Here is a 25,704-nt window from a genome sequence, read left to right as displayed (position 1 = left end):
TCGTAATCTGCCGAGCCACTGCAGGAACTCCTTACACTATGATTTTTAGTGACAAATGGATGTTATCTCAATGAACCAGGTTATTATAGTCAGGTTAGCTCCTTTTTTCTTCCTAATTTTTGAATTCAATGAAAATGTTACACCTTGAAATACTTATCTATAAAATTTATGTAGTAATTTCCCATAGAGCCTAAAGAAAAAGGCTGTTAGTGAGAACTAAGTAATTATGTATGTATAAGTTTTCAGGCCACATCACACTTATTTCACCCTCAAATATGAACCTGGTGTATATTTTTCTTCTGCCAGCCCTATCCAAAGCTGTAAAATGCAAATGCTTAAAAATTCTAACAAAATCATAGTCTTCAAAAATCAATAGCATTCAAGAGGAGTTAAAGTAAAAACAATTCAAGAAATAAATTGAAAAGATAATTACATTAAAATAATCATAATCAAACTCATTCATAAGCCTTTTTATAACATGAAGCAAACTACCAAAATTTTAGTACAGTAGTTCACAAAATTATCTGTTGGGATTCACTTGTATAAAACAAGCCCTAATTAATATAATTATCAGCTCTTTGATTATCATAAATTAATACTTAGTGTATAGTTTTTAATGACACAGTATCCCTCACAATCATATATCTGTCAATTTACTTGGGTACTGAGGTATTTCATATAAGCTATATTGAAGAAAGTAAAAATGGAATTTTCAAGAGATCTGATTACTTAACGATTTTTTCAGAAAAAGAACTTGTACATGTTAGAGTTTGAAGGAAAAAGAAAAAAAACACCTTGATATCTGAAAACAAGTCTGTTCCTTAAGTAGAAAAAAGGAAGACTATTGAAGGTAAATTTATTGGGAGTCTTGGGAAAAGAATGTCTTACTAGGTTTCCCAAAGAAAAAGCTGAACTTGGGTAGAAATGTTTTGCCAATGGTCATAGTGATGAAAACCACAATTTCTTGGAAGCCAATCTTGAGTTATCACTTCCAGGATGATCTGATGAGACAAACAGAATTCCTTGAGTAAGGCGTGGAATTAGGATTGGTCCTGGCTGGGTCACATTCCAGGAAGTGTATTGGCTAGACAAGAATTGTTTCTTCTCTTTAGAGTTATACAGCTGGTTACCTAGAATATTGTTAATCAGCACCTAATGAAATGGAGAAAATATAATAAAATATACATGAAGAAGGATAGAGAATTTTAGCATAAAGAGAGGAAAGTCATCTGGTCAATTTAAAATATAGAGATTTCTGGAGTTCCCTGGGAGCCTAGTGGCTTAGGGTCGGGTGTTGTCATTGCAGCAGCTTGGTCACTGTTGTGCTGCAAGTCTGATCCTGGCCCAGGAACTTCCATATGCCCTGGGTATGGCCAAAAAATAAAAAATAAAATAAATAAAATAGGATATAGACATTTCTAATCTCAATGAATGTGAACTTCATTATCCTTTAAGAAATTACTCTAAATCTAATGCATCTCTATATTCCCTCTACTTCGCAACATTAATAGGATTATTTGCATATTGCAGGGGTCTCTGCCCTCCGTGTACCAGGTTTATTGGAACAATCAGAAGTTGATGAGATACAGATCACTGATAACTTCATTCCATTACTATAGACATGAGGGAGAGAGACATTTATACTTCAGGAAACAGTTTGGATGGCTTGTTCCATGGAAATGTAAATCAACTTATCTTTAAAAGAAGGATGACATATTACACAGAGTCCCGAGTGCCAAATTCGATGAGTTGCCTTCCGTTGCCCACTTAATGTTACCTCGCTCTCCACCCCGACTCCCCACTGGCCTGACCGGGACTGTTATGTCTGTGGTGTTCTATTCTTGATGACCAGAGCAGTATCATCTTTTCTCATTCTCTCATCTCTTCCCATCCATCCAGCTTCCTTTGTACTCTATTGAATATGATTTCACTTGTCCCTTGGCATCCTATAAAATTTTATCAGAAATAGTACATGCTGTGTCAGGCATTTGTTGTCACTCATAAACAAAATTAAGATTTTCTTCTGTAGAAACTATTTAAAATCTGGCACATACATCTATTTATGGCTCTATCTCGGTCCCCATTAATATTTAACTAAAATAATTTTTGAACTGATTTAGGATCACAGCCTTTATATAGTCCTACTATACCATATACTATATTTCAATTGTCTTCTTAAATTATATACGGTGTTATAATAGATGATAATGTTAACTCTCACTTTTTTAATCAGACTTTTACTCCTTTATTACAAGGAATAAATGTATTGAAAAGAGTATACCCCTCAGATCTTATTTCCACTTATTATTTTCTTTGCTAAACCTTCTTTTGCTGTTTTCATTCTAATGTGCCTCTTTATCAGTGGCCTCTTTATTTTTCATTCCACTTTCTTTGATGTTTTTGATCTCAGCTTCTCTGCATGCTTCAAATGACAAAGAGGACACTTTATGATTGCGTTGCCTTACTTTTTCAGAAGAGGTAAACAGCTATGACACTGACAGGCTGTGATTTTTTACACAAAGAAAGATGTGAACAGACCTGACCAAGTCAGACACATTTGACAGTAATGTTCCATTTACTCTGAGTTTATCAAAAAAGAAAAAAAAACTTGTCACTTCCTGAGGAATGCACTGGATGGGAATTAAGTCAAGGACTTCTCAAAGGAGTGAGGATTAGAGGAGGAGAGATAAGATACAGAAATCTTACTGTGTAGAAATTACAGACACTTTTGAACACTTTTTTTTAATCATTAGTTCTTAATGATTGAGAAAACAATATATTTATATCTATGTAAGCAGAACTCATATCTACCAGTGATGAATGGAAATGAAGCTTTAAAATGATTGGGATGTTGAGACAAAATATTCCTTAACACAATTTCTCCTGCATTATCGGCAGACAAGGAAGCTTTTTATGATAACTTAAAGAATAACTTCACAATTAGGAAAGAAAGCCTTTCCACAAGGCCACATTCAAGCTGAAAAATGATAGAACATTAAGATTTCTATACAAACACGTCTGTTTTAAACATAGGAAATTCTTAATTTCTTTCATAGCAAATTCTTATCAATACCATTAATTTATGCAAATAGATTCATAGATTTATGTTGTCTCCGCTTTAAAGATCTGTGCTCAGAGTGAATAAAAATACTTCTTGCAGTCAAATGCTCTTGCTACTTAAACTTCTTTTAGGCTAAGTCAAAACATAGTAAGGATTTTAATATTAAAAAATGCCCATCTCTCTAGATATTAAATACTCTTTTGAAAAATGAAGTTTAAGGAGTTCCGGTCATGACTGGTGGTTAATGAACCTGACTGGTATCCATGAGGATGTGGGTTTGTTCCCTAGCCTCGCTCAGTGGGTTAAGGATCTGGTGTTATGGTGGGCTGTGGTGTTGCTCAGAGAGAGGCTTGGATCCCGCGTTGCTGTGGCTGTGGTGTATGCCGATGGCCACAGCTCTGATTCCACCCCTACCTTGGGTACCTCCATATACCATGGGTGTGGCCCTAAAAAATACAAAAAATAAATGAAGTTTGCGTAATTAGACGATGGAGATGTAATATTCTTACCGATAATGAATGGTTATTATTACTCCATAACAGCATTACTGTTTATATATACCAAATTAGTTTATCCTGTAACCAAACTGTATAATTTTCTTCAACTATGTCCTTGTTCTTTTCTATGGTGGTGGGTATTTTAGGTATTTTGCATTTTCAAATACATTTTTAATTTAGCTCTTTAATCTCACTACACACAACACCTCAAACACACATAGTAACTACACTACCAATCAGGAAAAACTCCTGGGATTTTAATTTAGATTACATGAGGGACAAGAGATCAGTTCCTAGAGAACTGACAACTTAAAAATACTTTTCCTAATCCAAGATCATGATCTAGCCCTCCAGTTATTCAGTTCTTCACTAATTCCTCTCAGCAATGTTTCCTATATTTTCAGTATGGAAAGCAGCCTTGTATATATTTTGTTAGGTTTATTCCTAAATATTTGATATTTCCATGCCATTTGAAAAGCTATTTTAAATTTTTTATTTTGGATTGTTGACATAACATCAGTTTTTAGAGTTCTTCAATTTTGTCAGTTTTTGTACATATCATATCATTTAAAATAAATCAGCTTTTAATTCTTCCTTGACAACCTCTACAGCTTTTATTTCTTCTTTGTGACTTATTTCACTTGATAGGCCCAGATAGATAGGATCAAGCTCACAGACTGTGTAGAGGCTGTGACACTTGACAGCTTTGTTTTGTCTCCAATCTTAGAGGAGAAGTGTCTCAGCAACAGTATATGCTATTTGCCACATTTTTATTGTGGAGACTTTTTGTCATATTTTTTTTACAAGTTCCCTTCTATTCTTAAGTTATTGAAAATTTCCATTACCGTTGAGTTTTATCCAATGATTTTTTTTTTTTGCAAATCTTGAAATAATAATATGACTTCTTCTTTAATGTGAGTCATACTGGTTGATTTTGAATGTTAAGCCAGCATTGCATTTCTGGAAAAAAAAATCTCAGTTGGTCATGATATACTATCTTTTAAAATATTGGTAGATTCATTTTGGTAATCATCTGTTAAGGATTTTTCTAACCTGTAATCCTGAGGGACATAGATCTGGTAGACTCCTTTCCTGTACTGCCCTTAGTGGTTTTGATTATCAGGCTTATGCTAGCTTCCTACAGAGTTTCTCTATTTTCTCAAATATCTCTATATAGACAGTACACTTTCTCACTTTGATGTTTGGAAAAATTCGTCGGGGAATTCATGTGCACCTGGAGTTTTCAAAATGTTTTTCAACATGAAGCCCTCAAAGTCTAGCCATGTTGTCAGAAATAGAAGCATTTCCTTCTTTCTTGTGAGTAAAGAAGAATCTGTTGTATTTGCTAAGCAAAATAAGTCATACAGAGAAAGATAAATACGGTATGGCATCGCTTATATAGAGATCTAAAAATGCTTGGCTCAGAGAACCAGCACGGAGTGGTGATCACTGGAGGCTGGGGCTTAGGCAAATGGGGAGATGTTGGTCAAAGGGTATACAACTTTAAGTTTTAAGACGAGTAAGTTCTGGGATCTTGTGTTACACAAGAGGTGCATTTTTATTATTTCATGTTTCCCCATTGTTTCTTTGTTTTTTTTTAAAGGCCTCACTTGTGGCATTTGGAAGTTCCCAGGCTAGGGGTTGAATCAGAGCAGCCACAACCAGAGCAACACAGTATCTGGGACCTACTCCACAGCTTGTGGCAATGCCTCATCCTTAACCCACCCAGTGAGGCAAGGGATTGAACCCACATCCTTACTGACACTATGTCGGGTTCTTAACCCACTGAGCCACAATGGGAACGCCTCCCCTTTGTTAGGTTTTGTGTTACACATTCTTGTGTGATTTTTAGCTGTCACCCTAGAGATTCCACTATGGATTATTAACTTTTTTTTTTTTTTTTTTTTTTTAAGTCACAGCCATAGCATATGAAAGTTCCCAGGCTAGGGGCTGAATTGGAGACAGCTGCCAGCCTATACCACAGCCACAGCAACGTGGGTTCCAAGCCACATCGGTGACCTACACCTCAGCTTAAGGCAATGCTGTATCCTTAACTCACTGAGCAAGGCCGGGGACCGAACCTGCATCCTCATGGATACTAGTTGGATTCATTTCCACTGAGCCACAATGGGAACTCCCTGGATTATTTACTTCTGATAGTCTGTTTTAATGAGGACTTTTACCACTTCCAGAATAAAGCAAAACCAGCAATCTACCTTTCTAGCCATGTCTCTTACTGTACTTTCTAGCCATGTCTCTTACTGTACTTTCTAGCTATGTCTCTTACTGCACTTACACTCCAGCCATACCAAACTATAGCTGCAATTCCAGATCACACTTGATGCTCTCACCTCTCTGAGCCATGCCTGTGACACTCCTGTCTGCTTACCAGATCCTTCCTTAAGTCTGCTGAAGGGCCCTGAATCACTGATAGGCATTCTCTTTGTGTGTTAATTAATTAATTAAGTGCATCCCTTCCTTTCCCTATTTATTCATCTCCTAGGAACTCTGTTTGTTTTTTGCTTTTTAGGGCTGCACCCGCAGCATATGGAGGTTCCCAGGCTAGGGATCTAATCTGAGCTACAGCTGCTGGCCTAAGCCACAGCTACAGCAACACAGGATCCAAGCTGCATCTGTGACCTACATCACAGCTCACAACACCACCAGATCTTTAACCCACTGAGCGAGGCCAGGGACTGAACCTGCAACAACCTCATGGTTCCTAGTCAGACTCATTTCCCCATTGCCACAACCGGAACTCCAACTGTTTTTTTGTTTGTTTGTTTTGGTGGACATCTCCTAGGAACTCTGGTGGACAGGCTATGGGATCAGGACCAGCCAGAGATACCAAGACTCAGCCCCATCCCTCACAGCCTCAGAGATTATTCACTTGTATTTGAATCACAATTGTCTGTTTTTACTTCTTTCTCTTAGACATGATGTCAAATGTAATAACACTGATAATCCATCCTTTAATTCCCAGCCCCTGTCTCAGAGTAGATACTTAATATGTGGTTTTTAATAAATAAATGAATATCTTTATTTCCACTGGGTAACAATCCCAAACCCTATCACTTCCTTATTTGTATACTGCTCCTAAAATATTTCTTGAGTTTTCTGCTCTGGGGCAGGCACCGTTCTAGATTCTGAGGATATCTGGGGGCAAAGAAGAATGGTCCTGCTTTTATGAAGCTTATATCCCAATGGGGAGATTGTTGATTAACAAGTAAAAACATAAATGTGGAATTGTAAACAAGATATAGTAAAAAGAAGAGCAGATTTGGGACCTAGAGAGGGTGTGGTATGCTTGCATGCTGGATTAAGACAGTTTGATTATGAAGAATCTCTCCAAGAGAATTCTATTTGAGCAAAGGCCTGACAACATCGATTCCTGCATGTCCCAACTGCCTATCCTCAAAAACCTTCAGAAAAAATGTTAAAACACTGATTTCCTTATTATTCTTATACTCAATTATTTCTAAGCAAAAGTTAAAATACTTCAAACGGTCTGTCACAAGATTGATTTTTCCTTTGACAAAAGCCTATTTTTTATCTCTCAACATTCTATTTTATGAGACCTCAATCTACTTAGATAGGTTTTATAATTATTTTTAAATAGCATGTTTTGAAATTCTTATGGGTATTCATTCACCTCAGTTTTTTCTCATCCAGTATCCCCAGGTCCAGACCTTTTAAAACAATGCAAATCCTCTACCCTCCTTCAGGTTTGAGCTGAAAACTCAGTTCTGATTGGGAGCTTCTAAGCCATACCTAGTTCCTCGGTTTGTCACAATTTTTAATCTCTTATAGTGTTTACTATCCATCCCTTCCACAAACAGTTTCCTTTTCACAACAACTATTTTAAAGGTTTGCCCTATCTTAGTTCATCTGAGCTGCTATCATAAAATACCTGGGTGGCTTCTAAACAACAGAAATCTTTGTCGTTACTGTTCTGGAGTCTGGGAGGTCCAAGTTTAAGGGAGTAGAAAATCTGGTGTCTGATGAGGCTCACTTCCTTGTTCACAGACCAAATATGTGTCTTCTCCCTCTTTCCTCACTTGGTGGTGGTGGGAGGAGGAAGGGTCTCTGAGGTCTCTTTTATAAGCACAGTAATCCCATTTGTGAGTCCTAATTCCTCTCGGCCTGGTCACCTCCCAAAGTCCCCGTGTCCATGTGCCCTCACCTTGGGAGTTACAACATAACAAGTTTTTGACAGAATACAAACATTTAGGCTGTATAGCACTCTGTGTCTTCCTAATCAGAGTATATTTCTAGCTTTTTCAGGCTTTTCCTTCCCAGACGTGCCTATTATAGATAATCAATAAGCATTCAAAAAATGATAGTCCCACCAGTTTATGAGATGGCCAAACTAACTAGAGACTCTCATACTAAGTGAAGTACGTCAGAAAGAGAAAGACAAATACCATACGATATCACTTATATCTGGAATCTAATATATGGCACAAATGAACTTTTCCACAGAAAATAAAATCATGGATATGGAGAACAGGCTTGTGATTGCCAAGGGGGAGGGGGAAGGAGTGTGATGGACTGGGAATCTGGGGTTAATAGATGCAAACTATTGCCTTTGGAATGGATAAGCAATGAGATCCTGCTGTGTAACACTGGGAACTATATCTAGTCACTTATGATGGAGCATGATAATGTGAGAAAAAGAATGTATATGTGTATGTGTGACTGGGTCACCTTGCTGTACAGTAGAAAACTGGCAGAACACTGTAAACCAGCTGTAATGGAAAAAAATCATTAAAAGAAGTTTCATCTGGAGGATCAGCATCAGGTGCACTAAGAGAGAATTAACCAAATTTCCATGTTAACTTCTGCTCTGTGCCTTGAATAATATAAGATCGGAGACATATTTGTAACACTTAGGGCTTTTCTGCTTAATACTTGCATGCTCATATGTAGTATTTAATTTTTATGTTTTTATCCTTTAAAATGTCTCACTGTACCTTTAACCCCTATTAAACATAGCAGATCATACACTATTTTTTTTTTATATTTAAAGGACTCTGATTTGAATCCACATGATAACAGTAAAGTACACTAGAATTTTGAAAGTGATAAATAGCTAAATACAGACTAATAATTACCCTAAAGACCTTTGAATGTCATTTTCCAACATACGCTTTTTGTTTGTTTGGAGCTGTTTGCTTTTTGTTTTGTTGTTTAACAAAAGGAACATGAAACCGCAGGAGATGTCATAGACCCTGAGGCTCTACAGATGACAATTTGAGTTAAGAGCATTTGCTGTAGAAACGGCTGGCTCTGTGCATAAGAAGATAAAAATTTAAAATTTCTCACAACTGCAATGAACAAACTTCTAGAATGTTTCTAGAATGCCCTCACTGGTGGCTCACAAGTTTTGTCGTCTAACTCTAGTGTCACTCATTCATTGGAAAAGGCTTACCCCCCAGAGGTTTATCATTTGAAGACTAAGTTGTTGCACAAAGAAAACAAATTTCCCTGCGATTGACAGCTGTCTGAATGCATGTGTAGCTTTAATTTTTTTTAATCTGTAGTCTTAAAAGTGGCTGAATCCAAAAGCTCACCATTAAAAATACCTACAAAAATTACTGGAAAGGTGCCTCCGGTGTGGGTATACATTTCATTAGAGCATTTAAATTTAACAGTTAAAATTGACTATAGAAGTAAGGACTATGATGCACTATGCTTTTCTTATGAAATAGGATTTATGGAGTGGCCTGTAAATCTAGTTCATATCCAAGAACATATAAGGTCAAAAGACCTTTCCAGCTAATTGGGCCACTGGCGTGAGAGAGATCTTTTAAAAGTTTCCCCAGGTTCAAGAGCTAATTGCTGATTGTGGCAATGCTTATTGAAAATATCAGTCTCTATTGTTTATTTACGTGTAACACAGGTGACACTAATTGTCTCACAGTTGTTTTCAATTCCCAGTCTGTTTGCTCCAGCATCCCTGCCATGCCTGGTTCTGATGCCTGATCTCTCCAAGTTGTGGTTTTGCTTTTTGCCATGCCTTGTCATTTCTTTCTGGAAAGCTGGACATTATAAAAGGAATGGCTGTAAATAGACTTTCACAAGGCAGCCTAGAGGTGTGGGGGAGGAGACTCTGGATTTTCTCCCTGCTTGGGTTGGCCAGGATCGTGAGAGTGGGCTGAAGGCAGGAGTTTCTCTAACTTAGGTCAGTTAGGCTCTAGGGACACACCTGAGGGGGCGGGGTTCTGGTTAACCCATTTCCCCTGAGGGAAGCTGTAGTAAGCAGCCCAGGGTGCTCTAAAGCACGAGAGAATTTTTCGGCAACATTTATTCTGGGAACCTGGTTGAGCCCCTAGTGAGAAATCTCACAGCATTACTGGGGCCTCCTGGAGTTTTTCCCTCACCAACTTGTCTGCTCTGAGCCTTCAGCAGGCTGGCATTTCCAGCTGAGACTCTCCTACCCGGTCCTGGTTCCTGGGGTCTTCCTGCTCTGGTAAGCCTCAACTCCTTACCCCAACTGTCTCTCCAGCCTTGGGCAGTAGTCTGCCCTGTGTCTGTTCCTCTCTTACAGGTCCAAGAAGAGAGGTTGATTTCTCATTCTGTTCAGCTTTTTATTTGTCATTAGGACGGCGTGGCAACTTCCAAGGTCCTTACCTGCAGAACCAGAAAACAGAAGCCTTAAAGTAGATTTAAATGAAACCAACCTAGAAAATATGACATAACATAATTAAGAAAGCCGGGAGTTCTCGTCAAGGCTCAGTGGAAACAAATCTGACCAGTATCCATGAAAATGTGTGTTTGATCCCTGGCCTTGCTCAGTGGGTTAAAGATCTGGCATTGCCTTGAGCTGAGGTGTAGGTCACAGATGTGGCTTGGACCTGGTGTCACTGTGGCTGTGGCATAGGCTGGCAGCTGTCTCAAATTCGACCCCTAGCCTGGGAACCTCCATATGCTGTGGGTGTGGCCCTAAAAAAACAGAAAAAAAATAAAAAAGCAAGCTTTGGTAAGCTTAATATATAAACTGCTTTTAAAGCAAATAAATATGTTGTTTGTTTTGCTGTTTTTGATTTTTATGGCCATAGCTGCAGTTAATGGAAGTTCCAGAGCCAGGGATTGAATCCAAGCCATGGCTGTGACCCATCCTCCGGGGGCAACACCAAATTCTTCAATCCACTGCACCCCAGGGATCAAACCTCCACAGCAACCAGAGCCTCTGCAGTCAGGTTTTTAACCCACTGTACCACAGTGGGTAATCCACAAGTTGTTTTTTTAAAGTCTCTAAACAATCATTTCACAATGTCAGAAATATAAATGATATATGTATGTACAATTAATTTCATTAGTAATCAAGAGTAGGCAAGCTTCAGTGTGAAAATTTATATTTTCACCAGTAAATTTCCAAATATCACCGAATACCTCTGAGGAAGTGTAAAAACTACCTACTCACTCTGTGGATATTCTAGCAATTCTGTTAGTAGGAATTATTCTCTCCCTTCCAAATATACATAACTAGGAATATATAATAAAATGTTTATTTCAACATGTTTTATAATATGGAAGACTGAAATAATGTATCATCTGTAGAATGATGTGAATTGGGATACAATAAAAAAATAGCCATTGGAAATCAATGAAATGATGGCTTTTTTATGCAATTATGTTGGATAAAGTCAAGCTATAAAGCAATAGCTATATTATAATCTGCATATAAATGTAGCAAACATACTCTTAAAATCTTTGCAGTGTTTTTTTCTGGAATGTAATGTTAAAACTTTTTAATTCTGTGTTTGCATTTTATCATGAGTGTGTTTTGCTTTTCTAAATAAAATAATACTGTATAATAAAATCTGACTTCTAGAGCCTCTGTGGAGCATAGTAACAGAGACTAAACACATTCATGTCTTATTGTATGTTCTAGAAGATGAAATGGTGTTTTTTTGTTTGTTTTTTGCTTTTTTAGGGTAGCACTCTCAGCATATGGAGTTTCCCAGGCTAGGGGTGGAATCAGAGCTACCGCCACTGGCCTATACCACAACAGTGCAGCGCGGGATCTGAGCCACATCTGCGACCTACCACAGCTCAGGGCAACACCGGATCCTTAACCCGTTGAGTGAGGCCAGGGAGCGAACCGGGTCCTCATGGTTCCTAGTTGGGTTTGTTAACTGCTCAGCCACCGCAGGGAACTCCTGGACTGGTTTCTGTGCAGAGGCTGATCCCCTTTTCTTTTCTCCTGCAGGGAAGGGTGAGCATGGAAAACCTTACCCTCTCACGGAAGAGGACCACGATGACTCAGCTTACAGGGAAAACGGTTTCAATATTTTTGTCAGCAACAATATTGCTCTAGAGAGGTCCCTGCCGGATATCCGCCACGCCAAGTGAGTACCGGCTCGCCTGCGAGGAGAGTGATTTTTTTTTTTTCTTTGTCTCTTTTGGTTCAGTATGTTTAATGTTTATCACCGTGAGATACATAATTGAAAACCGTGCCCTAATAATTTTATTAAAAACATTTATATTCCATAATCTTAGGTGTTTTTAAAGTTAAACTGGAATAACCTTTAAAATTGCAAAAGAGGAACTATCAAGTCTCTGAAATTTAATCTTCCTTTTCACTATTGAGCTGGCTGTTGGAGCTCCATTGTAAAGGAAATACTTTCCGATCATGTCTATACCTTGTCCTTTGATCATGTACCTTGTGAAGCACACCTTTTCCTCTGGCGATTAGTGCTGTTAGAACTCATCTACCTGTGCGTACCTTCTACTGACTCCGTTATTATATTGGCCATATCAGTGTCATTGTTGTTACCTTTTCTGTAGAAAGTGCCTAAAAGCTATGCATACAAAATCTAAAGATAATAATTGGTTTCTCCCTTTCCTGTCGCTTATGAACTGCTTGTGGCTGGTCAATTGACAATGAGTTCAGTTTTTGATGGCATCGCGGCTAAATAGCATAGTCTGAAGGGAAACAAGAAGAATATTGCATACAGTTAGCTGAAAGCCCTCTTCGTCCACCCCATTTCATCCTAACATTGTTTAATGTCCTTTTTACGCCTAGTCTGTTAATTGTTTTGTTATTAGCATATGTGATGCCAAAAGCATGCCAAGAACCAGAGGATGTGATCAGAATTGGGAGTTGTGGAATTGTCATGCATATTTGATAAATCTATCCAACTAGCATAATACACTGACCTCTGTGCTTCACATTTCCTTAGAAATATTAGTGTGAGAGAAAGAAAATCAGAAAATAAAGGACATAAATGAAAATAGGACCAGTAATCTATATTAAACCAGAACTGTGCAGTAAATAAAACTCTGTGCAAAAATAATTAACTCTTTAGGGAAAAAAAATCAGTAAATTATGGTCTGGGGGACTCTTTTTTAGTTGGTATATTGTGTCTGTATACATTTATTTTAAAATATTAAAAAAAAAATACTGGTTTTCTCCTTAGGTTTTATGTATATTTGCATTCCCCAATATAGTTAAGCAGAGGAATAATATGAAAAAAAAAATCAATTTCCCCCTAAACTGAATGCTTTATATATTGGTGTAGGCCTTCTGTGTAGCAAAATTATTCCCATGTTACCTGAAATTATCTACAGTAGTTCCCACTGACCAAGAACATTTCTAGTTATGAGAAATTTTAATACCTAATTGCACACCATCAAAGATACATTAAATTACATTGTTGGCTTAATAAATATGTTCAGAGAATAATTTCCATCCACCTCCTCCCTCACCCCCACGCTTCCAATCTTTTAATGTGCCTTCAAGTGGAAAGATTTGCAGATGGAAACAGTGCAGAAAATCACTCAAGTCGAAAGAAGGCTGATGTTCCCATTCTTCTCAGAGAGTATATTTTTAGTGTAACTCCCACCTTTTGAGAAAACATCTTCTTAGGCAATAATGGAAAAGAAATTGGAAAAAGGGAAAGAAAACTATTTTGAAATTTTTATCAGAACTACTGAGTGTATAGTATCAGAGAGTATTTTTCTAAATGTTAGGGTAGAAAAATGTGGCTAAAATATGGGGTGTGACCATATTCTTATTTACTGAGGCTAGATATTCAATAGTACAGACACCTAGTAAAATAATACAAAAAAGAAAGAAAGAAAGATAGGGAAAACAAAACAAAACACAGCAAACTTAACAGAGGATTGGAGAAGGATGCTAGCAAAATCTTCAGTGTGAGACTACCAGGAATGGTAGTTTACTTAATCCAGGATCTGACTCTCAGCTGTGCAGGAAGGAAATGCGATGCTACCTCTGCTTTTGTCAGGGTCCTGCTTGCAGGAAACCAAGAGCCAAAGAAAGTCTTCCAGGACCCAACCACTTAAAGTCCTATGCTTTTGATCTTGTCATGCTTCTCAAAATGCAGGCACAGATAATAATCACAAGAGTATGCGACTCTGTCCTTGAAATTATAAAAGCAGCCAGACAAATATTCCTGTGTTATTAATTTAACGAGGCTACAGGTAATTGACCACAGCTTGTTTATGGAAGAGAATGCAAACTTTGAGGGACTTTTTAAATCAAACTTAATAGTTCCGAGAAACTTGGTCTTTGCAGTCAGCCAGTTCAAACTACTGGCTTGGAGTGCCAGAAGATAAAAGAGTTTATTTTTTCTTTACTTTAGGATTTTGTAATGAACAGTATGTGGGAGCACTATCTTGCAGTTTTGCTGAATTTGATCTTCATTCCAAGACACATCATCATGGTTCTTACTGCACTCTTGTAGGCTACAGGGCACTCCCTCTATGCCAGTGTTCTACACCTGTATTAATTCTAAAAAAAAAAAAAAAAAAAAAAAAAAAAAAAAAAAAAAAAAAACATGGTTCTAGGCATTTGGACATGCTTAGTGTACATTGTAGTCCACTGTGAAGAATATTCAGAACATGAATAATTTCAGAAATCTCAATCCAGATTTTTCCTACTCCTTACTACTAAGTCCATGATCTAATTCTCGGCAGTGAAGGAAGGAAGGAAATGCTACCTACGATTTTTTTTCAGGGTCCTGCCTTCAAGACACCAAGAGCCACTTAGTTCTTACTTCTTCACTGGTATAAAATGAACAGCTTTTTTTGTTTGTTTGTTTTTTGGCTTTGTTATTTCATTGAGTTGATAAAAGACTCCCATTTGGAAAAATAGAGGAAAGTCATGTGCTATAATTTCAGTGTGTGCAGGATAAGATCACTTTTACTTATATCCTAATAAATCTCAATCTACATTTTAAATTTATTTTTTTCCAAGTATTTTTAGCATCTCCCTCTCTTGTAAGATATATTTTCATTTTTCATGCCATCTATGCTTTGGTCAAATTTTCTACCTCTTCTTTCAGAGCCTGACACTTTCGGTTAACTTTTGTATTTTTTTTTTTTTTTTTTGGAGACGTATCTATGCATTTTAAATACTCACTGCTTTCTTGAGTTACTTCCTAATTAAATCTATACCCTGAGTACCTGGGTTCAATCTGAGAGCAACCTGAGTTCAACCTGTGCTTAGAACATCTTATCTTTCCATTTTATCTAATGCAATGTCAGTAAGAATTATATTGTGAGAGCTTCTGCATGACAAATTGATACCTGGCTGGCCTGGCTTTATTTTACACTTCAGTTTTTATCAGCTGCATATCAATTATGTATTTTCTTTACATTCAGTCACCCTTGGGGATGCCACACCTTTGTATGCTCTAGAGCATCTTATTTTGACTTCCATTTCAAAGGTGGAAAATATAAAACATGTATTTAGAGTACAAAATACATACAAAATAAGGGGAAAGAAAATCATGGAAGGATGACCTGCATAGAAAAGAAATTCTGATAAACTCATGCTTGAACATATAGTTAGAAAGATAAAATTGAAGAATATTTGAGCAAGAATTTACTCCCTGAATAAGTCATTCAGCTGTTATTACAAATCCTCTCCAAATATAATATAATTTGTAATAAGAAGAAATTACATGTATAAAAATAGGAAGTACATGTGATTAGAATATATGTAAGTCATGTATAATAGCAAAGTCGAGGTCAGCTTTGAAGAGAATTCAGGTAAATGCATCATTGATATGAGGTACATGTTTTGCTATTAGAAAAATATAGGTAACTATTCATGCCCACACACATTAATTAAGATGCACTTATAAGGTGACTGAGGAGTTGGGATATTTTTGAGTTAAAGTAGATCTATTCTGAATTGTGACTTTTCCTTTTCATTTTTAGTCCCAAGATAGGGAAATTTTAGCTTCATGCCTTTGGTAACAAACAAGATATTGAATTTTGAGAGAAAGTTCTGAGATAGCTCATCTCTGGAGAAAATTTAAGAGAATTTTTACAACCTCTTGTCATTGATTATTATGTGATTGCTTTCTGCAATGTTGCAGTTATTGTAGCTGAAACTGGCTTCTGTACACTGGCACCAATTAAGTCACAGACACATTTTTTTCTAAGCAGAAAGATCAGCTTTATTGCTTTGCCAGGCAAAGGAGGCCACAGCGGGCTAACACCTCCAAACTATGTCCTCCCTTGAGAGGGGATAACAGTGGGTTTTATAGGTTTAGTTTGAAAAAAACAGACTATTGATAAGGATAAGTGTACCTGCATTCTTCTTCCTCCATAGATCATTTCAAAATATCAAGGCCAGAGTCAAATGGTCTGGTGATGGTTTCTGTTGATCTTTGGGTTATCCCACCTTGACCTTCTTCCTGCAATGAGGATTGCTCACAAAAGGAAGGGGGGGTTAGGGAGTGTTTCAAAGGAAAAGAAAACGCCAGGTGCAATATAACTGTAATTAGACAGTAACCATTAGTAATAAGTTAGTGGGAAAGGCAGTACATAATATAATGGAGACTGTTTTAACTAGTTTTTAGCTGTAACAATATTTCCTAATCATTAACTTTTTTATTATTCAATGAATGTATTACATTTATAGTTGTACAATGATCATCACAATCCAGTTTTATAGGATTTCCATCCCAAAAACCCAATGCATTCCCCCACTCCCCAAACTGTCTCCTTTGGAAACCATAAGTTTTTCAAAGTCTATGAATCTGTATCTGTTCTGCAAAGAAGTTCATTGTGTCCTTTCTTCAGATTCCACATATCAGTGAAAACATTTGATGTTGGTGTTTCATTGTCGAACTGACTTCACCTAGCACGATATTTTCTAGGTCCATCCATGTTGCTAAAAATGCCAGTGTTTCATTCCTTTTAATGGCTAAGTAATATTCCATCATGCATATGTACCACATCTTCTTGATTCACCCTTCTGTTGGTGGACATTTAGGTTGTTTCCATGTCTTGGCTATTGCAAATAGTGCTGCAATGAACATCGAAATACACGTGTCTTTGTGAGTCATAGTTTTCTCTGGATAGATGCCCAGGAGTGGGATTCCTGGATCAAATGGTAGTTCTATTTTTAGTTTTCTGAGAGGTCTCCATACTGTTTTCCACAGAGGTTGCACCAATCTGCAATCCCACCAACAGTGTAATAGGGTTCCCTTTTGCTCTATTACTGAGTATGTGCTCTATTACTGAGTATGTGAGGCACACACCCTTTCCAGCACTTATTATTTGAAGACTTTTTGATATGGCCATTCTGGCTAGTGTAAGGTAGAACTCACAGTGGTTTTGATTTGCATTTCTCTAATACTGAGTGATGTTGAACATCTTTTCATGTGTTTTTTGGCCATCTGTATGTCTTCTTTGGAGAATTATGTGTTTAGATCTTCTGCAAGTTTTTTTGATAGGATTGTTTGTTTTTTGGTATGGAGCTACAGAAAGTATTTTATAAATTTTGGAGATTAATTCCTTGTCAGTGGATTCATTTGCAAAGATTTTCTCCCATTGTGTGGGTTGTCTTTTCGTTTTGTTTAGGGTTTCCTTTGCTGTGCAGAAACTTTTAAGTTTAATTAGGTCCCATTTGTTTATTTTTGTTTTTACTGTCATGACTCTAAGAGGTGGATCTGAGAAGATGTTGCTGTCGTTTATGTCAGAGAGTGTTTGGCCTATGTTTTCCTCTAAGAGTTTTGTAGTAACTGGGCTTATATCTAGGTCTTTAATCCATTTGGAGTTTATTTTTGTGTCTGGTGTTAGGGAGTGTTCTAATGTCATTCTTTTCCATGTGGCTGTCCAGTTTTCCCAGCACCACTTATTGAACAGGATGTCTTTTCTCCATTGTATATTCTTGCCTCCTTTGTCATAGAGTAGTTGGCTGGAGGTGCATGGATTTAATTCTGGGATTTCTATCCTGTTCCCCTGATCTATATTTCTGTTTTTGTAATAGTACCATATGGTTTTGAGGACTGTTGCTTTTAGTATGGTCTGAAGTCAGGGAGTCTGATTCCTCCAGCTCCATTTTTCTTTTTCAGGATGTCTTTGGCTTTTTTGGGACTTTTGTGCTTCCAAACAAACTTTAAAATATTTTGTTCAAGTTCTGAGAAAAATGTACTTGATAATGTGATAGGGATTGCATTGACTCTGTAGATTGCCTTGGGTAGTATAGTCATTTTGATAATATTGACTCTGCCAATCCAAGAGCATGTGTCTTTCCACCTCTTTGTGTCATCTTTGATTTCTTTCATCAGTGTCTTATAGTTTTCAGAGTACACGTCTTTTGTCTCTTGAGGTAGGTTTACTCCTAGGTATTTATTCTTTTGGATGCCTTGGCAAACAGGATTGCTTCCCTAAATTCTCTTTCTGATCTTTCATTGTTAGTGTATAGAAATGCTGTCGATTTCTGTGTATTAATTTTGAATCCTGTGACGTTGCCAAATTCATGGATGAGGTCTAAGAGTTTTCTGGTAAAGTCTTTAGGATTCTCTAGGTATAGTATCATGTCATCTTCAAATAGTGATAGTTTTATGTCTTCCTTTCCAGTTTGGATTCTTTTTATTTCTTTTACTTCTCTGGTTCCTGTGGCTAGGACTTCCAAAACTATGTTGAATAGTAGTGGTGAGAGCAGACATCCTTGTCCAGTTCCTGATCTCATTGAGAATGCTTTCAGCTTTTCACCATTGAGAATGATGTTTGCTGTGGGTTTGTCATATATGGCCTTTATGATGTTGAGGTAGGTTCCCTCTATGGCCACTTTCTGCAGGGTTTTTTTTAATCAGAAATGGGTATTGGATTTTGTCAAAGGCTTTTTCTGCATCTATTGAGAGGATTATATGGCTTTTATTCTTCAGTTTGTTAATGTGGTGTATCACACTGATGTATTTGTGGATTTTGAAGAACCCTTGCACCCCTGGCATAAATCCCACTTGATCATGATGTACAATCCTTTTAATGTATTGTTGAATTTGGTTTGCTAGTATGTTGTTGAGGATTTTTGCAAATTCTTAGAAAGGTACAATCTTTCAAAACTAAACCAAGTTGAAATAGAAAAGATGAAGGGACCAGTCACAAGAACTGAAAGTGAAGCTGTGATTTAAAAACTTCCAACAAACAAAAATCCAGGACCCCGTGGCTTCACACTCGAATTCTGTCAAACATTTAGAGAAGAGCTAATACCTATCCTTCTGAAACTACTCCAAAAAATTGCAGAGGAAGGGATACTCCCAAACTCATTCTTTGAGGCCACCATCACCCTGATACCAAAACCAGACAATCACAAAAAAAGAAAACTATAGGCCAGTTTCACTGATGAACATAGATGCAAACATCCTCTTCGTTAACTCTTGAGTCAGCCTTTGAGATGAGGGGAGACTTGGGAAGCTAAAAGAGAAGTCTTTTACTTCAAAACACAAGAACTCAGGGGCTCGTTCACAGTCTCATTATCACAACCCTGTCCCCTGGGAAATTTCAGAACCACCTGAGAGATTGTCCCAGTAATGGTTTGGAAGTAAAATAGTACCTTTGTTACTGATAAGATCCTATTGGCGGTTGTGATTTAGACGTGTGATTCCTAATATCAAACTCCAGAGTGAGGAGTTCCCATTGTGGCGCAGTGAAGTAAGAACCTGACATAATATCCATGAGGATTCAGGTTCTATCTGTTCCCTGCTTAGTGGGTTAAGGATCATGAATTGCCACAAACTGCAGCATGGTTCACAGATGCGGCCCAGATTCTGCATCGCTATGGCTGTGTTGCTGAACAGCAGCCACTGCTCTGATTCAGTCTCTAGCCTGAGAATGTCCATATGCTGCAGGTGCAGCCCTAAAAAGAAAAGAGAGAAAAAAAAATCAAATACTCCAGAGTGAGGCACATTCAGCCCTCAAGCCTCAGGCATTGCTGACAACAAAAGGACAGTTGTACAACTTAGGGCCTGGAGGGCAGAGGGAGTTGTCTGCTCTCTGCACGCAAATAGGTTCCCAGATAGAAAAATGAAGCAGAAGCTGAGCCAAGCATGATAAGCTCTGTAACTCAAACTCAGCCATCGTATGTCTCCTGTTTCCAGAGAGCCTGGAGTGTTAATCTAACAGCTGCCCTTTGTTGAGGACTGTGTGCATGGTTGAAAAAAGAATTTTAGATTCATAGCAGGGTGAAAAGAAAGATAAGTTTATGGAGATAAGAGAACTTTCATGGCTTGTACTCTTACACTGAACCAGGCAATCTATGATTTTGAATTTATTCATCCACTTTACTAAGTCAAGGTGTAGTTTCTTCATGTATCTATGTATGGATCAATTTTGAGTTTATCAGGAAAAATAATTATTTATGTCCAATTTGTTTTAAATATGGTTTAGTGAATATGATAGAATGGTATTAATTTTAATTTTACATGAAATAGAAAAGTATGATTTACCTGTTTTGACTTTGGGCTATGGAATACTAGAACTCATTCATATAAATGTTTGAGGTCAACCATTCAGAAATGTGCAAGGATTTTTTTAATTTCTCAGTTTCAAAGGCTGCATACAAATTTGGGAAGCACTAGCTTCCTTTCATGTTTCCATCGTGATTTATTTGCAAAGTTAGGCACCTTTTTTTTTTCAACACGTTTACAAGTGAATTCTGAACCAAATTAAGCTAAAAGTCTTATGGATTCCAGTCAGGGGTGAATATTGCCACAGGGGAAGGTGGGAAATGTATCTTTTGAATCAAACACAATTCCAGCCTAGTATCTGTCTAAATATGACTGAAAAAAGAAAAAAAAAACAGTTAAATCATAAGCAATAGATTGAGGGAGGAATGATCAGGAACAATAGAGAAGAAATAACCTTTGAAAACAGTTATGCGATTACCCTTTACTATTTTTTGAAAGCCAGCTTATGCAAACTAGTGTAGACATTAGTGCATGAGTGTGTTTCTAAGCGTCACTAAAGAAAAGCCTTGATAGAACAGCAGCCAGAATGCACAGACATATCTCTTTCATTGACTAAAGCCTGGAAGACATGGGAGAGATATTATCACTATGACTAAAGATGTTTCCCTTTTGAAATGAAAATCCTCCAAGGATAGATAACAATTCAGTATCTGTTGTCAGGCATTTATCTTTGGAGTGAATGACTGATCATAAAGCAGATTCTTTGAGAGGTGGAATGGGCTGAACACATGGGCATAGGCATCTAAAAGAATGCAAAGGGAAAGTTGTACACACACCCAAAACCTTCTAAAAATAGCCTCTAGTCAGAATCATGTCTATTATATTTCAGAGTAGATCCTTGGTAACCTTATAACATGATAGGATCAAATAAATAAAACTGAAAGCATAAGTTGGAGAAACAGAAATAGAGTCACATTTTTAATTCCTTAAAGAAAATGAATATTGATGTAATGATGCATTTTGTTCTGTAAGATTAATCCTGCAATAGGAATTCTAAATTTGCTCCCTCTTCTTTATACTTTCACTCATGGAAATTTAATGAACTAAGCCGTAGCAATTAATCGTTTAAGTGTGCTTCTTTAAAACATGGGAAATTCTATAATTTTTGAAAAGCTAATGTTATATTTCGTGGTGAAAGACAGGACACATTGCCGTTAAGATCATGGTAAAAGGGATCACTTTTACCTCTATTCTCACTGCCTCTATTCAACATTGTTCTATATAGTCCAGGCAATTAGACAAGAGAAAGAAGTAAAGGGATTCAAACTGAAAAGGAATGTTAAAACTTCTCTATTGGCAATGACAAAATCTTATAAATAGAAAACCACAGGAATCCACTAGGAAAACTAGTAGGGCTAATGACCAGTGTCAGCAAGTTATTAGGGTAGAACATCAACCTACAAAAATCATTTTATATATTTGCAGTGAATAATCTGAAAAACAGCTGTAAAGAAAGTGCTTCACCATCAACTCAAAATGAATTAAATACTTATGAATAAACTGAAAGAAATTCAACATACATTGAAAACTACAAAACATTGTGGAAGGAAACTGAAGAAATGGAGAAACACCCCATGTTTGTGAATCAGAAGAGTTAGTATTAAGATGGCTGAACACTCCCAGATGAGCTACAGATTAAAAAAAAAAAAAAAAACCGTCTTGGCATCCCAGCCAGCTTCTCTTTAGATGTCAACTAGCTGATTATAAAATTCAAGTGGAGTTGCAGGAACTCAGTGTAGCTGGAATATTCTATTACATGTAGCTGTGCAGTTTTCCCAGCACTACTTAATGAAGAGACTTTCTTTTCTCCATTGTATATTCTTGCCTCCTTTGCCATAGAGTAGTTGACCATAGATGCTTGGGTTTATTTCTGTGCTTTCTTTCCTGTCCCATTGATCTATATTTCTGTTTTTTGTGCCAGTACCATATTGTTTTGATGACTGTAGCTTTATAGTATAGACTGAAGCTGATTCCTCCCATTCCATTTTTCTTTTTCAATATTGCTTTGACTATTCAGGGTCTTTTGTGTTTCCATAAAAGTTTTAAAATATTTTGTTCTAGTTCTGTGGAGAATGTAACTGGTAATTTGATAGAAATTGCATTGAATCTGTAGATTGTCTTGGGTAGTATAGTCATTTTGACAATATTCTTCCAATCCAAGAGCATAGTATATCTTTCCATCTTTTTGTGTTACCTTTGATTTCTTTCATTGGTATCATAATTTTCATTGGTATCATATTTTATTCTTTTTGATGGGATTGTTTCCCTAATTTCTTTTTCTGATATTTCATTGTTATTACATAGAAATGCAAGAAAATTCTGTGCATTAATTGTGTATCATGCAATTTTACTGAATTCATTGATAAGCTATAACAGTTTTCTGCAAGCGTCTTTAGGATTTTTTTATGAATAGTATGTCATCTGCAAACCATGATAATTTTACTTCCTTTCCAATTTGGATTCCTTTTATTTCTTTTCCTTTTCTGATTACCATGGCTAAGACTTCCAAAACTATGTTGAACAAGAAAAGGATGTCCACTTTCACCACCGTCCTTCCCTTATTAGGCAATTTTTCTTTTAAAAACTTCAGTTGCTACCCACAGATAGTCAGCCATGTTAATGGCTACTCATAATTAATGAATAAGGAAAAACATTTCCCACAACTTCTTCCCCCAACATTCTGCCAACCAAAATTTCCTGGAAATAACACACTGTAAACTTTATGTCATTGAGGAGAAAAATTCTTATCTTTTACTTTTATCAAAGTACCACATGGGTATTTTTCTTCCTTAAGGAGGTTATGACTGTATTATTTAAAAAGTAACATCATCTGGAGGGTTTAAACAGTTTTTTTTTAAGAAACTCATACCCATGAGATAAGCTTGGCATGTTCCCTCTATGCCCCTCTTTCTGGAGAGTTTTTATCAGAAACGGGTGTTGAATTTTGTCAAAAGCTTTTTATACATCTATTGAAATGATCATGTTTTTTTATTCTTTAGTTATTTAGAGCATTCTCTAACACCATACACAATAAATAAACTCAAAATAGATTAAGGACCTAACTGGAAGGCCAGATACTATAAAATGCTAGAGGAAAGCATAGGTAGAACACTCTTTGACACAAATTGCGGCAATATCTTGTCTGATCTACTGCCTAGAATAATGAAAATTTAAAAATAAATAAACCAATGGGACCTAATTAAATGTAAAAGTTTTTGCACAGCAAAGAAAACCATAAAAAAACAATGGGATAAAACCTTTGCAAATGAAGCAACCAACAAGGGATTTATCTCTAAAATAAACAAGCATCTCATGCACTTTTATGTCAAAAAAAGCAAACGAACAAATAAAAAACCCTTAATCAAAAAATGGCAGAAGATATAAAAAGGATTTCTCCCCAGATGGCCAAAAAAAACCACATGAAAGATCTCAACATTACTAATTATTGGATAAATGCAAGTAATAACTACAATGAGGTATTACCTCATACCAGTCAGAATGGCCATCATCAAACAGTCTACAAATAGTAGATGCTGGAAAGGGTGTGGAGAATAGGTAACCCTCCTTTGCCATTGGTGGAAATGTAAATTGGTGTAGCCATTATGAATGACAGTATGGAGACTCCTCAGAAAACTAAATGTAGAACTTACTATATAGTCCAGTAGTCCCACTCCTGGGCATCTATCTCAACAAAACAAAAATTGAAAGAGATACATGGGAATTCCTGTTGTGGCTCAGTGCAAATGGATCTGACTAGTACCCATAAGGATGAAAGTTCAATCTCTGGCCTCACTCAGTGGGTTAAGGATCCTGAGTTGCTGTGAGTTGTGGTATAGGTTCCAGACACAGCTTGGATCTGGCGTTGCTGTGGCTGTGGTGTAGGCCAGCAGCTACCACTCCTGTTTGACCCCTAGTCTGGGAACTTCCATATGTTGTGGGTGTGGCCCTAAAAAGACAAAAAATGGAAAAAATGAAAAAAAAAGATGCATGTACTCTTATGTTCATTGTAGCACTATTTACAATAGCCAGGACATGGAAGCAACCTAAATGTCCATTGACAGAAGAATGGATAAAGAAGATATGGTACATATATGCAATGGAGTATTACTCAGCCATAAAAAAGAATGAAATAATGCCATTTGCAGCAACATAGATGGACCTAGAGACTATTGAACTGAGTGATGTTAAGACAAAGACAAATATGATATCACTTTATATGTGGAATATAATGAAAATGACACAAAATAACTTGCTCATAAAACAGAAAAAACTCACAGATTTCAAAACCAATATTAGGGTTACCGTAGGTGACCATTGAGGGAGGGAGGAATTGTGAGGGTGGGAATGACATATATACACTACTGTGTAAAATAGATGATTAAAAAGAACATACTGTATACTACAGGGAAATCTACTCAATAGTTTGTAATAACCTATATGGGAAAAAAGGATGGATACATTTATATGTATAACTGACTCAGTTCACTGTACATCTGAAACTAATACAATATTATGTCAAAAATTAGAAAAGAAAAACACTAGAAACAAATATGCCAAAATGTTACTAATTTTAAAAAGAATTTTTTCTCAATAGGTGTAAAATATATTCCTAGATGTCTTTTCTATTTTAAATGTATTTATTCTAATTCATTATAATCTCTAACTAATGTTTTTTAATACTGAACAGCCAAAATAATCCTGAAGAATAGGAACAAAATAGGATGATAACACATTTCCTGATTACAAATGTATTACTAAGCCAGTAAAGATAGTGTAGTATAGGGATAGATATAGAGATGAACAGAATATAATTGAGAATCCTGAAATAATGGTACACATCCATGATCAATTGATTTTTTGGCAAGAACACCCAAATTATTCAATTTGAAAAGAATAATCTACACAAACGGCACTGGGACAACAAGGTAGCCACATACAAAAGAATGATGTCAGACCCTTAGACCACAAGAGATGAGTGCCAAGTGTATCAATGACCTCAGTTTAAGAGCTAAAAGTGTACGACTCAGAAGAAACCGTAGAAGTAAATCTTCATGACCTATGATTTCATAAAGAATCTTAGATTAGATATGATACCAAAAACAAAAAAAATCAGATAACTTACTTCATCAAAATTAAAAACTTTCATGTTTCAAAGGATACCATCAAGAAGACAAAATGACCACTTACAGAACTAGATAAAATATGTGCAAATCATGAATCTGATTAGGGACTTGCATCTAGAATACATAATGAATGCTTATAATTCAATAATAAGACAAATAACCCAATTATAAATATTGGTATATGATCTAAATAGTTATACCTTCAAGAAGGGTATGCAAATATTCTAGCAGTTCCTCAAACAGTTAAACAGAGAGTTGCCATAGGACCCAGAAATTCTACTTTTAGG

At 36.6% G+C, this 25,704-nt stretch overlaps 1 protein-coding gene across 21 annotated transcripts in view; it reads left to right on the top strand.

Moving 5' to 3' along the window:
• The window catches only part of GALNTL6 (polypeptide N-acetylgalactosaminyltransferase like 6), a 1,215,026-nt gene that overhangs the window by 492,439 nt on the left and 696,883 nt on the right, over nt 1-25,704 (top strand). For 20 of the 21 annotated variants that reach the window (XR_014826525.1, XR_014826524.1, XM_084994758.1 and 17 more), the window contains one exon: nt 11,774-11,912. Coding sequence is in view for 16 of the 21 variants with exons in the window: in XM_084994758.1 (XP_084850884.1) it covers nt 11,774-11,912 (139 nt within the window). In the remaining 5 variants the exon portion in view is untranslated. Of the gene's footprint in view, nt 1-9,794; nt 10,031-11,773; nt 11,913-25,704 lie in introns of those variants that run through there. The other variant, XM_084994757.1, reaches the window with a different exon arrangement.

This window comes from Sus scrofa, chromosome 14 (genome assembly GCF_054392235.1).
Source record: "Sus scrofa isolate SSC_HxYL_T2T_F1_AM1 chromosome 14, Sscrofa_HxYL_maternal_Yorkshire_Landrace_v2.0, whole genome shotgun sequence".
Lineage (NCBI taxonomy): Eukaryota > Metazoa > Chordata > Mammalia > Artiodactyla > Suidae > Sus > Sus scrofa.
Note: the sequence above shows the minus strand (reverse complement) of the source record. Positions and strands in the feature narration are given on the sequence as shown.